Source organism: Lynx rufus, unplaced genomic scaffold (genome assembly GCF_022079265.1).
Source record: "Lynx rufus isolate CCGP_SWC_20201006 ecotype Redwood Valley unplaced genomic scaffold, mLynRuf1.p SCAF_4, whole genome shotgun sequence".
Taxonomy (NCBI): Eukaryota; Metazoa; Chordata; class Mammalia; order Carnivora; family Felidae; genus Lynx; species Lynx rufus.
In genome coordinates, this window is record NW_025814856.1 from 13,404,555 (window position 1) to 13,418,111 (window position 13,557).

The following is a 13,557-nucleotide window of genomic DNA, read 5'->3' on the forward strand; positions in this document are numbered from 1 at the left end:
TATACAGATATATATATAAATATATATGAATGATTTCATTAAACAAAGACCAAAGTAAGCAAACTGTTAAAAAAAAAAAAAAGTGTGAAATACGATATATAATGTAATGTGTAATTCAATAACGTAATTAAATTCCTACCAAGCATGTATTATATATCGGGCCATATTTCAACCATCATATTCATTAAGTAACATAAAACACACAGAGCTCTGTGGAGTAGGTGAGCTTTTATTCTCTGCATTTTCAGTATAGAGAAACTGAGCACAGAGAGGTCAGAATACTTGCTCAGGGACACACAGCCGGTAGGGGAGCCAGGATCCAGACCAGCCTCTCACTGTTGGGCTGGCCCCAGGGTCAGAGACTCAGCCAGCCTAGTCCTTTATAGCCTGCTCTTCTCCTTGAATCGTTTCCTCCATGTCACTCTCAGCGGCTGGCATGTCCCTTTTGGATTCATGCTGCTCTTACTTTCATCCCCAGAGTGCCAGCCATGTGGCTGGATCCACCTTTGCTCATCTGCTCAGCTCCCCGTGGGTGCCCACATTTTCCTGGGTGCCTGAGGCGGTCTTCTGGGACTTTCTCTGCAGGCACCTGCAGCTGGCAGCTGGAAGCACATTGAGTTACTCTGTCCCCAGTGCAGAAGGCAGGGCTCCTGGCAGCCTTTGGGCTGGTTGAACCAAGACCTTGCCCCTCAAATATTCCCTCATGCCACCTCCCCTCCCCAGAGGCTGCATTCTTTCTGGGTCATTCTCTGAGCCTCATATCACTGCCTCCCCTTCCTGCCTATTACACCTGGTTTGTAACTGATTATCCTCGGGGGCAGGGTTGCCCGTTGGTCTTTGTCACCAGAAGGCGACCCAGTGATGGCCTGGGGACTTGTACCCCCAAGACTGGGCCACTGTGGGACCGTTGGGCCCCTTCTCTAGAGAGTATCAGCAGGAAGGCACTGTCCTTTCCCCAAAGCTGAGAAGCCTACAGAGGGGATGGGGGTAGGGAGGAGCTGGTTAGGAACGGAGGGACATCTCTGCTGCAGCTTTTGTCTTCAACGGCTTTGCAGATCAAAGTAACGGTCACTCCTGTGGTTCTTTTGAGAACAATGTCCTTAGGGTTTTATGCAGGTGCAACAGCTCACAAAAATGACCCACTATTCCCACCCTGTCCCATTGATCATGTCCTGGATAGAGTGGAGCCAGGACTGTCCCATCGTCCGCTTTGGGGCCAAGGCTCACTGTCTCTCTCCTCTCCTCAGGACCAATTCTGACTCTGCCCTGCACCAGAGCACAATGACACCCACCCAACCAGAGCCCTTTACGGGCGGGTCCCAGGATGCACACCAGAAAAGAGGTATTGACGGGCATCGTTCCTTGGGTCAGGCGAGTCCAGTGGGTGGCCCCTGTGCTCCCAGAGGTCACAAGCTCAAAGATGGAGAGACCTGCAAAGGGGGAGTCAGTGGGTGCTTTGGGACAAGGGGAGGGGTGTGGAAACTTGTAGAGATGGTGCTGCTTGATTTGGGTTTTAAAGAGTACCCAGGAGTTTTCTAGGCAGAGAAAACAGCCTCTGCAAACACTCATGGATTCAGGCCATAGCCCCACAGATGGGGGCCTTCCACGTTCTGTCAGTTGTAGTGGGCAGCAAGCCAAGCAGAAGGAGGCATTTATCAGCTCATGACCAAGCAGTCCGGAGCTAGAGAGGTTCGGCTTTAGGTGCAGCTCTATCCAGGGCTTCACACTTCCTGGATTTGCTGCTCAGAACCCTCTTGATTCACACAGAATGTGCCCATTCTGCCTACTGTGGGTGGGAAAGGGGCTGCTGCTTTCCCACCTCTTCCCCAGGCTCCTCTCTGACCGAGCCATGCATACACCCCTGGGGCAGATCGGTGCCTAGGCCCCTGGTCTCTCCTCAGGGAGAGCTGGGCACTGGGACAGTGTCCCCAGGACCTTCTAGGACGGTGCGTGCCATCTGAAAAACTGGGGCACCATCACCTAAAGAGAAGGACAGTGCTGTGTGGCCGGCCTCAGGAAACCCCAGCAGGCTTGATCTGCCCAGAGGCACTGAAACCAGAGAATTGATCACATACAGTTAAGGTCCAAACACCCATTTTGGAGTAGCCTTGCACTGTGTGAACATGTAAACATACCAGGGAGCTTCTGCTATAGAGTAAGGATTATCAACCAGAATTTCGCCCCTTGGGAGGTGGCGGGGGGGGGGGGGGGTCTCCGCATGCCATCTTCCTGGGATCCCTGTTCATCAGACAGCAAAGGTGAGATTTGCAGAAGGAACTGTCTCTATAATAAAAGTGAGGATTCCAAATGTCCGGGGGTGAAGAGAACAGGGCATCTGGTGTTTCACTCCTGTTCCCAATGTTGGGAGCTGTTCTTGAAGGGGCTGTCTCCTTGGTGGGTTCCCCAGGAAAATGGGACTTTCAGGGTAGGCTCTCCAGGGCAAGTGTCATCTCTTGGGACTCTGTGACCATGGAAAGGAGCTGCAACCCAGGAGGCCCTTGGCAGCTCAGAGTCCAGTTATCCTTGGCCTGGGGAGAGGGGAGACATGTTACCTGCCCCTGTTTGTCCACGAGGGGCCCAAGAAGTGATGGGGGCGGGGGGGGGGAGGTGGTTAGCCTGGCTTCCCTCCCACCCCCCCACAGTTCAGTCTCTCTGGTTTTTAAGAAGGAGGAGTTGACCCATCTGGCTGTGTTCAGTGTGGCTCTATTGAAAGTGAAAGACTGAACCTCCAATAGGTGTAAAGAAACTGGGTCTCATAAAGAAAGTGTTTAATCTCACCTTAACCAAAAGGTCCTAAGAAAGGGGCCTTCAGGCACAGCTGGTTCCAGGGCCTTAAATGATGCCCATCCAGTCCTTCAGACCTTCCCTGCCCTCCGCTCCTCCTCTGGGGCTGGCTGGCATTGCAACTAATTCATGAGGCCACAGCTACCATGAGTAGACCAGCCAGCCCCGGCTCATATTGAGCAGCATGGATGCAGGTGACCACAAAGAGGCAGGTAGGGTGAGGAGGCCGGGAGAAATTCTCTGCTGTTCTCTCCAACCTGAGGCCTCCAGGACCTGCCATGGGAGGCAGAATCGATACATGTCCTCAGCTCCAGAGCTCCCGTTTTCATTTCTTTTTGAATCACAGGGTCTCTGGCTTGTTTTTTGTTTTTTAAGTGTTTTTTGTTTTGTTTTGAATGAAACCCTTTTTTGTACTCTAGTGCAGTCCCCAGAAGTTACTGTTGGGGCAGTTACACTTGTGTCATGGTTATGACCCTGTGTATGTCAGGGAAGCTCCCCACTTTGGTGCCACATAGCTTCAAAGTGAAAAGGTTCTGATTTTCTTTCTCTTCCCACCCCACCCCAGTCTTACTATTAACAGTCCCAGGAATGGAGGAAACCACATCGGAGACAGATAAGAATCTTCCCAAGCAAGCATGGGATACCAAGAAGGTAAGAGTCTAAGGGCTTTCAAACGGTTTTCCTTCTTGATCTTTTTTTTTTTTTAAAGCCTAGCCAAAGGTAGAGAAATAGCACACCTTCCCTGAAGTGTGAACCTCACTCAGATTTGACCAGGCCTGCCATTAGGGTTAAATAGACCTGCTATACTGGTCAGAAGCCATGAAGAATTAAAACCCATGTTCACTGTGGCAGCACATATACTAAAATTGGAACCATAGAGAGCTTAGCATGGCCTCTGCACAAGAATGACACGCAGATTCATGCAGTGCGCCGTATTTTTATGTATGGCGTTGGCTGTGAACCAGCCTTACTGTGGTGATCATTGCACAGTACATACAAATAGTGAACCTATTTGTCCAAGTCTGTGAAGATGCTCAGGGTTTAGAACCTATACCTCCTAATTCTTAGCCTGTGATCTTTCTGCTAACCCATAGTATTGGGTAATTGTCACTGTTTATACATGGTTACAGTCATCCTTAAACTTCCATTAAGTCTACTTGGAATTTTCAGTTGAGTTGAAATCTCTGTATTACCTCCAGGTCCAGAAACAAATTTCCCAACAACCTATAAAATGTCTAGTTACGGTAAGATAGAATTTGTGCCATGAGTACAAATTTCAAAGAATTTGAATAGAACAAAATACACTTAACACCAAATCTATTTTGAATATTAAAAAAACAACAAAAGACTAAAACCCATTGCTGGTCAGGGTGTGGTGAAAGGGGCAGCAACATGCACTGCTCATCCCCCCCCAGGAAATCGTAGGGAGGTGACAAATGAACAAACAGTGATGTGTTCCTCAAAGGCAGGTGTTCAGAACTTTCGAAATCAACTGGAAAGAACTTGAATGTTCGACAGTAGGGGGGTTTTATAACTGAGGATGAAAGCATCCTCAGTCCCCCATGTGGAAAGTTCCACACATGGTGAGCTGGGATTTTTGAAGGAATTTTAAAGGCATGAGTGACACTCATGATGGTACTGTTCTGTGGAAAGAACAGGATAAAGCACCAAACATTTCGAGATAGACAGGCACACCTCATTCTATTGCGCTTTGCTTTATTGTGTTGCGTTTTTTTTACAAATTGAAGGTTTGTGGCAACCCCGTGTTGAGCAAGAATATCAGTACCATTGTTCCAACAGCATTTGCTCACTTTGTGTCTCTGTGTCACATTCTGGTAATTCTTGGAATTGTTCATATTTTTTCATTATTATGTGACGTTTGATTAATGATCACAACTCAAAGTTCAGATGATTAGCATTTTTAGAAATAATTTTTTTAACTCTTTTTTTTCGAGAAAGAGAGAGAGAGGGTGCAAGTGAACAAGGGGCAGAGAGAGAGAAGTGGGGCTCACCCGGGGCTCCAACTCATGAACTGTAAGATCATGACCTGAGCCAAAGTCAGATGCTTAACAACTGAGCTCCTCAGGCACCCAACTGTTTTGTTTTGTTTTGTTTTTTAATTTATTCACTTTGAGAGAGAACATGAGCAGGGGAGAGGCAGAGAGAGGGAGAGAGAGAATCCCAAGCAGGCACTCCAGTCTCAGCGCAGAGCCTGATGCAGGGCTCAAACTCATAAACTGTGAGATCATGACCTGAGCTGAAACCCAGAGTTGGATGCTTAACTGACTGAGCCACCCAGGCACCCCAATAAAGTATTTTTAAAGTTTATTTATTTATTTTGAGAGAAAGGGGAGAGAGAGAGAGAGAGAGAGAGAGAGAGAGAGAGAGAGAGAGAGAACATGAGTGGGGGAAGGGCAGAGAGAAAGGAAAGAGAATCCCAAGCAGGCTCTACGCTGTCAGGCCTATGCGGGGCTCGATCTCACAAACCATGAGATCATGACCTGAGCCAAAATCAAGAGTCCGTTACTTAATCAGCTGAGCCACCCAGACGCCCCAGCAGTAAAGTATTTTAATTAAAGGCACATAACTTGTTTTTTTAAAACACTGTCATTGCATACTTACACTGCAGGATAGTGTAAACATAACTTCTTTGTGCACTGGGAAACCAAAAAATTCACTTGACTTGCTTTACTGTGATATTTGCTTTATTGGGGTGTTCTGGAACTGAAGCTGCAGTATCTCCAAGGTATGCCAGGGTGTACACACAGATGCCTGGGTGTGATAGGACCCGTCCCAGGGGAGACGTGCAAACGGGGCGTGTCCCCTCGAGTGTCAGGTGCGGGCGCCATTGTCTGCCCTTTATCCGTGTCTGCATGTTCCAGTTTTGCACAAAGAAGGCATAGGATTTTCATATTCGGGGGAAAAAAATAATTCGAAAAGAATTCTGACAACCCGAACAAAATCGGGAAGCCACTGAAACACCTAGTCGCAGAGAGGTGAGTGGGTAAAGAAAGACATCAGGGTTACAAGCAGCCGAATGTGCTGCTGAACCATGAAGACGGGGAAGATGGTGGGGGTTGGTGCAAACACACTCGACATCCTGGGAGTGAGAAAAGAGGGCGGCAGAGCCCAGCATCATGGCTAAACTTTTGACTACCACACAAAATGATGTGGCTGCAAGGATGTGAGTAAGGGAATTCCACTGGATTTGTGGGCAGTGGGGTAGGCGGGGGGGGGGGGGGCAACGATGGGTGAAGTTTTAATACTGTTTAGAAATCCACTGTTATCTCCATAATGTTCGTGGAATGCTTTTGAAAGGTTCTTTAGAAAGTCATTGTCATCACGCTTTGAAAAAATCCGGTAATGAAGCAAGTGTTTACTCACAGAATTAAGGAGCCAGTGGCCAAGTACAAACCTGTCCCTCTGGCATTTTCTGCAGAGGCTTAATGCTGCTGGCCGCACACCACCCCTCAGGGTCCCCAGTCACCGTGGGGCCCCCCCAGCCCCTCCCCCCACACACACACTGGGTGTGCACATGGAGTCTACAGCCCTCCGCCAGTGCATCCACCTTCTTATCTGATAATCCCTAAAGAACACATCAGCCTGAGGGCCTGTGAGGCGGATGGAGAATGAGGGAAGGTGACACAGCCCGAGTCCTCCGTCAGCACGCGGGCTCTGTCCGGTCATGTCTGCCGCCATCCGCGGGTTTCCTCCTTTGTCCTTGAATGAGAGTCTAGGGGCTCTGCCTAGAGCCTACAGTTCTTGGCTGGCATAGTGGCCCCAGCTCGAAGAGGAGGAAACCAGCCAGGGTCCTGATGCCAACAGGGTTTCCCTGGGACCCCCTTCCCAGCCCCACAGGGCAGGCAAAGTCTTCATCCTCAGGTGGTGGGTGCGTGGGAGCACACACAGCACCACGGTCCCTGTGGGAGCCATAGCTGAGGGACCACGGGAAGGTGGGTCAGCTAGGGGCAGGGAGCGCCCTCTGTGTGTTCATGGTGCCCAGTCTGAGCCTCTTCATGCTGCCCCACATGATGTACTTTCCTGCCTTAGACAAGTGGGTGCTGAGCAGAGGTGGCCCCTGCCCCAGGATCCCCTCCCACTCTGATCCAGGAATGGAATGGGGGATTGGTTTGGGGTGCCCACGTTTCCAGTGGCTCCACTGCTGAGGTGGTGCCTGGGGTTTTCGGGTGTATAGACCGGACAAACCACCGTCTTCCCCAAATGCCTGCTGACAAGGGACCATGTCACTCCTCTGCTGTGCCCAGCTTATGGGCAGACAGCTAGGCTTGGATGTGCCTGCTTGCCACCAAGGGCAGGGGCTGGAGGTGGGGGCTGTAGAGACCCCTCTGCACATAACTCTTGGTTTTGCCCCTGGGCATGTCTGGGACAGGCCCCTCTGCCTTTGAGGTTGCCTGGTTCTGGTTTGTGAGACGTTCCAGGACCTGATAAACTCCCTTCTTGCTGAGCGTCTCCGGCCCTTGTGGCATGGTCAGCCATGCCCTGAGGAGCCACAGCACGCCAGGAGGCCCGCTCAGTGTCCGCTGTCTTCTCTTTCAGACGGGGTCCAGGCCCAAGTCCTGCGAGGTCCCCGGGATCAAGTAAGTCTCAGCAGGGCCCACCCTGCATGCCCAGGGCTGTCAGGGCCGCTCAGATGACCCCAGGGCTTCCCGTCCGCTAGCTCACAGGCTGCAAGTCCTGACAAGAGGGGCGCCACGCCGCTGGCCGCCAGTCAACAAGCCTCACAGGGGGCGGGGGGGGACATGGGGCCCTGCTCCCCTTCCCTGCCTGAGGTGGCCGAGCCCCGCCTCCACCACCCCTGCTCAGCTCCAGCTTGCCCGCTCCTCAGACACCCCCTGTCCCTGAGCCGCAGGAGGACCCTCACCCCAGCCTCCTATCCTGCATAGATAGGTAGGCTGCTTCCTAAGGTCCCATTGGAGGTGTAGGCTGACAGTCCTTTTCTGAGCATGGCAGCACCTAATCTTTTCGCACCAGTCTCCCCCGACACCTCGCTCCCCCGCCACAGCTTCTGGGGAAGAATGGGCCGGCGAGAGCTCACCTCCCCCCTCTGTCTGGCCTTCCCCCCAGCATCTTTCCATCCGCTGACCAGGAAAACACTACAGCCCTGATCCCCGCCACCCACAACACAGGGGGCTCCCTGCCTGACCTGACCAACATACACTTCCCCTCCCCCCTCCCGACCCCACTGGACCCTGAGGAGCCCACCTTCCCCGCGCTCAGCAGCTCCAGCAGCACCGGCAACCTCGCGGCCAACCTGACTCATCTGGGCATCGGCGGCGCCAACCAGGGTAAGGCCAGGCCAGGAGGCGGGAGAACTTCCTTCCCTGGCAGAGCTGAGCAGCTAGTGAAGACAACACATGGGTTTGGATAAAGATTTAGCAGGGTGACATCCAAAATGCTGGGCATGGAGTGGGAGGCAGAACCTACCACAGGGGCTGGGCTTTCCCAGTATTGCCCAGGAAAGGCATCCCAGGCAGAGGGCACGGCTTTGGTGAAGGCCTGGGGGTGGGAAAACTCAGCGGTGTCCCCAGGGATCAGACAGTGGTTCTGAGGGTGTACTGGGGGCTTCAGAGAGTCTGGGTGAGTCCAGAACATTCTAGGAGGGGAGCCCCCAAGAGTTTGACCCGGCCGGGGTGTGCCGGGCTTTCCCCCCACCTCTCCTTGTCCTCAGCTCTTCGTGGAGGGCCAGGACCAGTCCTGACCTGCTCCCCCCACACTCCACCTGCTTGGGACACTCCAGTCCAGGGCACATTCATGGGGACATCCCATGGGCCCCTCACCTTCCTAATATCTCCCAGTGCTGCCCAACCCTGCTTCTCTGGGGACGAGCAGCACGGTTTCCCAGTGGCTTGCCTCTTCTGTTCTCTTGCCTGCCCTGACCTGTTGATGCATCCCGTCAGCCCCACCATTGGGACCTGGGCCAACCTGGACCTTCTCTACCTTACATGGCCTCCACCTGCCTGCCCACCTCCCCCACCAGCTCTCAGCCTCTTCTCAGCCAGGATGGCCATCACCTCATGGCTCTCGTCTGCTCAGGATCTTGCACGGGTCCTCGGTTCCCTCCCAGTGAAAACCTGAGACCCCTGGGGCCCGGGAGATCAACTACAGTTCACCCTCCGACTTTGTCTCCCGCCCCCCACACCATCTCCTCTCTGGCCAGCAAGCTCACCTCAGGGCCTTGGCATGTGCCACCTCTCTTCCACAGTCCCCTTCCTCCAGGTGGCTGCAGGACCCCTCGCCCACCCCATCCCTGCTCACACCTCTTCTCAATGAGCCATCGTGGCCCCCTGCCCACACTCTTACCTCCAGCCGCTCACTCTTGCTTTTCTTCATTTACCCTGCTGCTGTTGAGTCACTACTTTGCTCTCATCTGTTCCCTGGGCCAGGCCTGGCTCTCCCACATCCCCACTATGACCCGCATGTCCCCAGTGTGATTCTTGCACCCATGTTGACTGTGGGATGTGTGGGTTTGCATCCAGAGAGGACACAAGGCAGCCCCAACAGCCTCATGGTGGGATGGGCAGAATGTGGACCCCTGTGTGAGTCCACACATGTCAGGACTTGGTGACCGGTGAGAGCGCTACCTTGCTGCCCTGCATCCTGCCCAGGAGCCGATGCTCGCCCAGTCCATCTGCCTGTCTTACCTCTGTCCCAAGCGTGGTGGGCAGCATCGTGCAGGGTTTTCTGAGAGAGAATCGCACGCTCTAATTCACATTTGCCACAGCCCTTCTAACCACCCAGGGAGAATAGGCTATCAAGAAGGGTGTCAGTGCCAGGGCAGGGCCCCACTGAACACTGTAGAGAGACTTCCAGGTGAAGTTGTCTGGCCCACGTTACAGGGAACAGAGGCACTTGAGCCGGAGTTGTTCCGGGCTTTGGTGCTGACAGGACCAGAGGCAGGTGAGGGGTGTTAAGGACAGTGCAAGTGTTCCTAGGTTTCTAGACTAGGAAATAGAGGCCAGAACAGTGAAAAGCGGGGCAGGACCCTGGCCTAAGAGCATTGAGGCTCTGTTCTTGCGTGTACATACCTGGCCCCGTGCCCACCGAGGCTCAGCCACTAGGCGGAGGGCGTCAGCTTCCACTGTCCCCCCCATCCCCGGGACAAAGTGAGCAGATTCAGGGGATCCTGAGACCCATGGCCCCCTGAGAGGTGGGTGGGCAGAGAGGGTCCACACAGGCCTATGCAAAGCAAGAAATCAGCAGGTTGGCTCTGGGGACACTGGAGGGGCCCCCTTTTGTAGGCACCACTGTTTCCTGGCCCCCTTTTTTTCTCCTCACGTCTTGCTGTGGCCTCCAGAGCACCACCCCCTCCTCCAGAGGGTCCTTGGCAGCCCCCCAGCACCCGCCCAGGAGCTGTGCACCTCCAGCCCATGCCGAGTCTAAACAAGCACAGGAAAACACAACACATGTGAAAGCCATAGACGCGGGAACAAGCGCAGACCCCGAGCGTGGGGCCCAGACCCTGGCCCGCCTGGCTGGGAGCGTCAGCCCAGTAATGTCTGACATGTGTTCGGTTGTTTGCGAACCTGCCGCTCTAGCTGCTCGCCTGGCAGGGGCTCCGCTTTCTGGGCGCATTTTAAATCAAGCCGAGCCGCTGGCCCCTGGCACACGTGGAGATGGCCCCCCCCAGCCCACCCGCCAGTTGGAACGTGAGCCCCTCGAGGAAGAATGGGAGGCTTCTGCCTCCAAGGAGACAGCGGCCCCTCTCGTTCTCTTAAACATTTGCTGAGGTCGTTTTCCTGGTCGTTGGCCAGAACCTGGAGGAGGGCAGGCCCGGGTCCTCCTTCCTGGCACAGCTCCAAGGCCTGCCAGCCCCGCATACGAGGCTTGCGTGCCTCTGGCTGGGCCCCTGCCACCTGGCCTGCCCTCCCCTGGCAGCTCTCCCTGCCCGCCCCAGACTTCCCTTCCAGCTGGCCTCACTCCTTTTCCCAAAGGTGATCCAGGTTGCCAAAAGGAATTCAACAGCAAGGCGTCCGTCCGCCCTCCCAGCCCAACTGGCCTCTCCTGGGGTGGTGGTCGCCCAGTGTGAGACCCAGGAGCTCACTCTGCAGCCCAGCGGAGGATTAAAAACTCCCTTGTACTCAAGATAGACAGAGGCTGGCAACCCAAGCACCAAATCCAGCCTACCGGTGTGTTTTGTCTGGCCCATGGTTGCATGCGTGATGCTTTGAATCAACATCTGAAAATCAGGAGAGTGTGTGTAAAACTCTAGACTTCTGGCTTCTCTTGAAGAATCAGAAGGCCCAGCAGTGGTGGGTCAAGTTCGTATGCCACAGGCCCCTCCTGCCCCTGTTGCCCCACTGACCCTCTCTTGGTATTTGCCTCTGCTGCTCACTGAGCCCTGACGTCTGCTCCCTGGGTGTTGAGTGCTCACAACCTGAAGGATGTCAGAGGCAGTGGGTGCTCAGAGAAGAGGAGTGTGTTCCCTGACTAGGCATCTCCCGGACTCTTCCTGCTCAGGCTTCTTGTCCGTGCCCCCCTTGATGCTGCTGTGTTTGCGGCAGCTTGATTCTGGGGCCCAAGTTCTGTGTATAACTTGGAACCCGGGGCTCTGCCTTGGGAGCACTCTGCCAGGCCCTCCTGCAGTGCACGGCTAAGTGGAGCTGCCAGGGCGACTGAGGGGAAGTGCAGGCGTGACCAGGCTTGCCTCGCACAGATGACACAGCCAGTGAGCAGCCGCCCTGGGCGGAGAGAAGGCCGCCCGTCATCTCCCCTCAGTGTGTGCTGGGCGCATTCCCACTGGCCTGTGAACCTGCCGTCTCACCTGCTGGAACAAGGTTAATCTGACGGCCCTCGGCAGAATGGGGCCAGCCACCCCAGGTGAGTCAGGCTTCCACACCACCGGCCTTGACTGCAGGCCAGACTGTCTTGAGAGCCTGCTCCCAACCTCATTAGGGCCTCACAGTGAACTCTTAAGGGTGGCTGTTATCGTTTCCATCTCAAGGACAAGGAGACCGACTGGGAGATCAAGCCAATCCCCCAGGGCTCCCGCAAGCATCAGGAGGCCTCTCCCTGGCACCGTGCCCCAGGATAACCCAGCAGGCCCCAACTGCTTCCATACTGAACTTGACCTCACTCAGCTCCTTCACAACAGACACGTCCAGGGATGGGATTCCAGGGGGAGGGGGCCAGGGTGACGGAAGGGGCAACACGGAGCCCTCCTGACAGGAGCTCGATCAGGAGCAAGGGTGTTGGAAGTAGAGAGTAACTGAGTTTCTAGGTTGGGCAGCCCAGCAGGGCTGATGGTCCAGCATGGAGAGCACATGAGGTGAGAGGAGAAGGTTGTGGACATGAGATGGGGGAGGGGCTGCCAGATACACAGGTCTGGGGCTGAAAGGAGGTCTGGCTGAAGGAATAGTTCATTACAGGGTGGTACAATTTTGAGAGCATGAAGCTGTAGACGAAACTGCAGCATCTGGGCAGGACCAGCTTGCTTGAAGCTAACCAAAACCCAAGCCAGTTTAGGCAAAAAAAAGGGGCACCGATAATCTCCCAAAACCAGGAAGCACCACTGTGGCTGGATCTAGAGCTCAGGTGCTGCCTCTCCTCAGCCCCTGATTCTCCAGCTGGCTCTTCCCTTTGCGGCCATATGGTGCTCTCCTCACACAGCTCCAGACCTCCTTTCTTGGAGTTCCACCAGAAGTCCCAGGGCAGGCTCTCATTGGGCCAGTCTGGTCACATGCCCATCTGGGGGCCAATCATGTGGTGGTGCAGAGGCAGGGAAGTGCTGATTGGCAGGGCCTGTGGGACACGTCCCTGGGAGGGATGGCAGGATCAGTGGGATAGTGCAAGCCAGCATGGGGATGGAGCAGGAAAGAGAACAGAGTCTACACAGGTATTGGGGCCTTGGAGGGGGGCACCCTGGGTTTGGTGATCAGGACACAATGGATTCTGTCTGAGTGACTGGGCTGCTCCCAGCAGTGACCAAGGTGTGTGAGCAGCCCTCTGGAGGCCAGAGTCATGCCCACCCTTCTCTCCTGTTCTCCCTTTCAGGAATGAGCACGCCAGGCTCCTCACCACAGCACCGTCCAGCTGGTGTCAGCCCATTGTCCCTGAACACAGAGGCAAGGAGACAGCAGGCCCAGCAGGTGTCGCCCACCCTTTCCCAGCTGTCACCCATCACTCAGGTGTGAGGGCGTGGTGGGGTGGGGCGGGGAGGAGTGGCCTGCTCTGCCCCTCAGGGAAGCCTCCCTCTCCTTCCAGGGGCCTATAGAACCTTGAAGACAAACATTCCCAACATTTCTGGCTATTTGTCAAAATTTCAAGCGCATGAAAATGTATTAAGTACTGGCCTGGAGTCTCTTGTAGCTGTCATGGGCAGATTTGTGTGACTGGGTGTCCTTCTTTATGTCACTTTCCCTTCTTGAGGATCTAGTTGAATTTCTCCAAAATGAGATGTTTAGAGAGGTTTTTTGTTTTTTCAATTTACCATAATTTTGTTTCCTCTGCTTTTTTTGGTAGCTCATATGTGTCTAGGAGTTGGTCTCTTTCATCTAGATTGTACAGTGTGCTGTCACATGATCATTCATAGCACTCCTAATTCTGTTCTTTGAAGTTGGTCGTAATGTTCCCACTTTTGTTTCTGGTTTCAGTAATTTGATTCTTCTCTTTTTTACTTAGTCAATTTAGGGCCTTTATGGCCCTAAATTAGGAAGCATTCCCTTCTCTTTTGTTTCTTTGGAAGCATTTGAGAAACGCTGGTGCGGATTCTTTAAATATTTGGTAGAATTCACCAGCAAAGCCCCTGGGTCTTAG

At 53.9% G+C, this 13,557-nt stretch overlaps 1 protein-coding gene and 1 non-coding gene across 3 annotated transcripts in view; both read left to right on the top strand.

The window, feature by feature from the left end:
- The window catches only part of CRTC1 (CREB regulated transcription coactivator 1), a 71,092-nt gene that overhangs the window by 46,325 nt on the left and 11,210 nt on the right, over positions 1 to 13,557 (top strand). For both annotated transcript variants that reach the window (XM_047096063.1, XM_047096064.1), the window contains 5 exons: positions 1,248 to 1,342; positions 3,350 to 3,435; positions 7,342 to 7,382; positions 7,870 to 8,090; positions 12,796 to 12,929. In XM_047096063.1, coding sequence (XP_046952019.1) covers positions 1,248 to 1,342; positions 3,350 to 3,435; positions 7,342 to 7,382; positions 7,870 to 8,090; positions 12,796 to 12,929 — 577 coding nt within the window. The remainder of the gene's footprint in view (positions 1 to 1,247; positions 1,343 to 3,349; positions 3,436 to 7,341; positions 7,383 to 7,869; positions 8,091 to 12,795; positions 12,930 to 13,557) is intronic.
- On the top strand, positions 3,623 to 3,724 carry LOC124525212 (U6 spliceosomal RNA). The gene has a single exon (XR_006965433.1). It is a non-coding gene; the product is annotated as a U6 spliceosomal RNA (small nuclear RNA).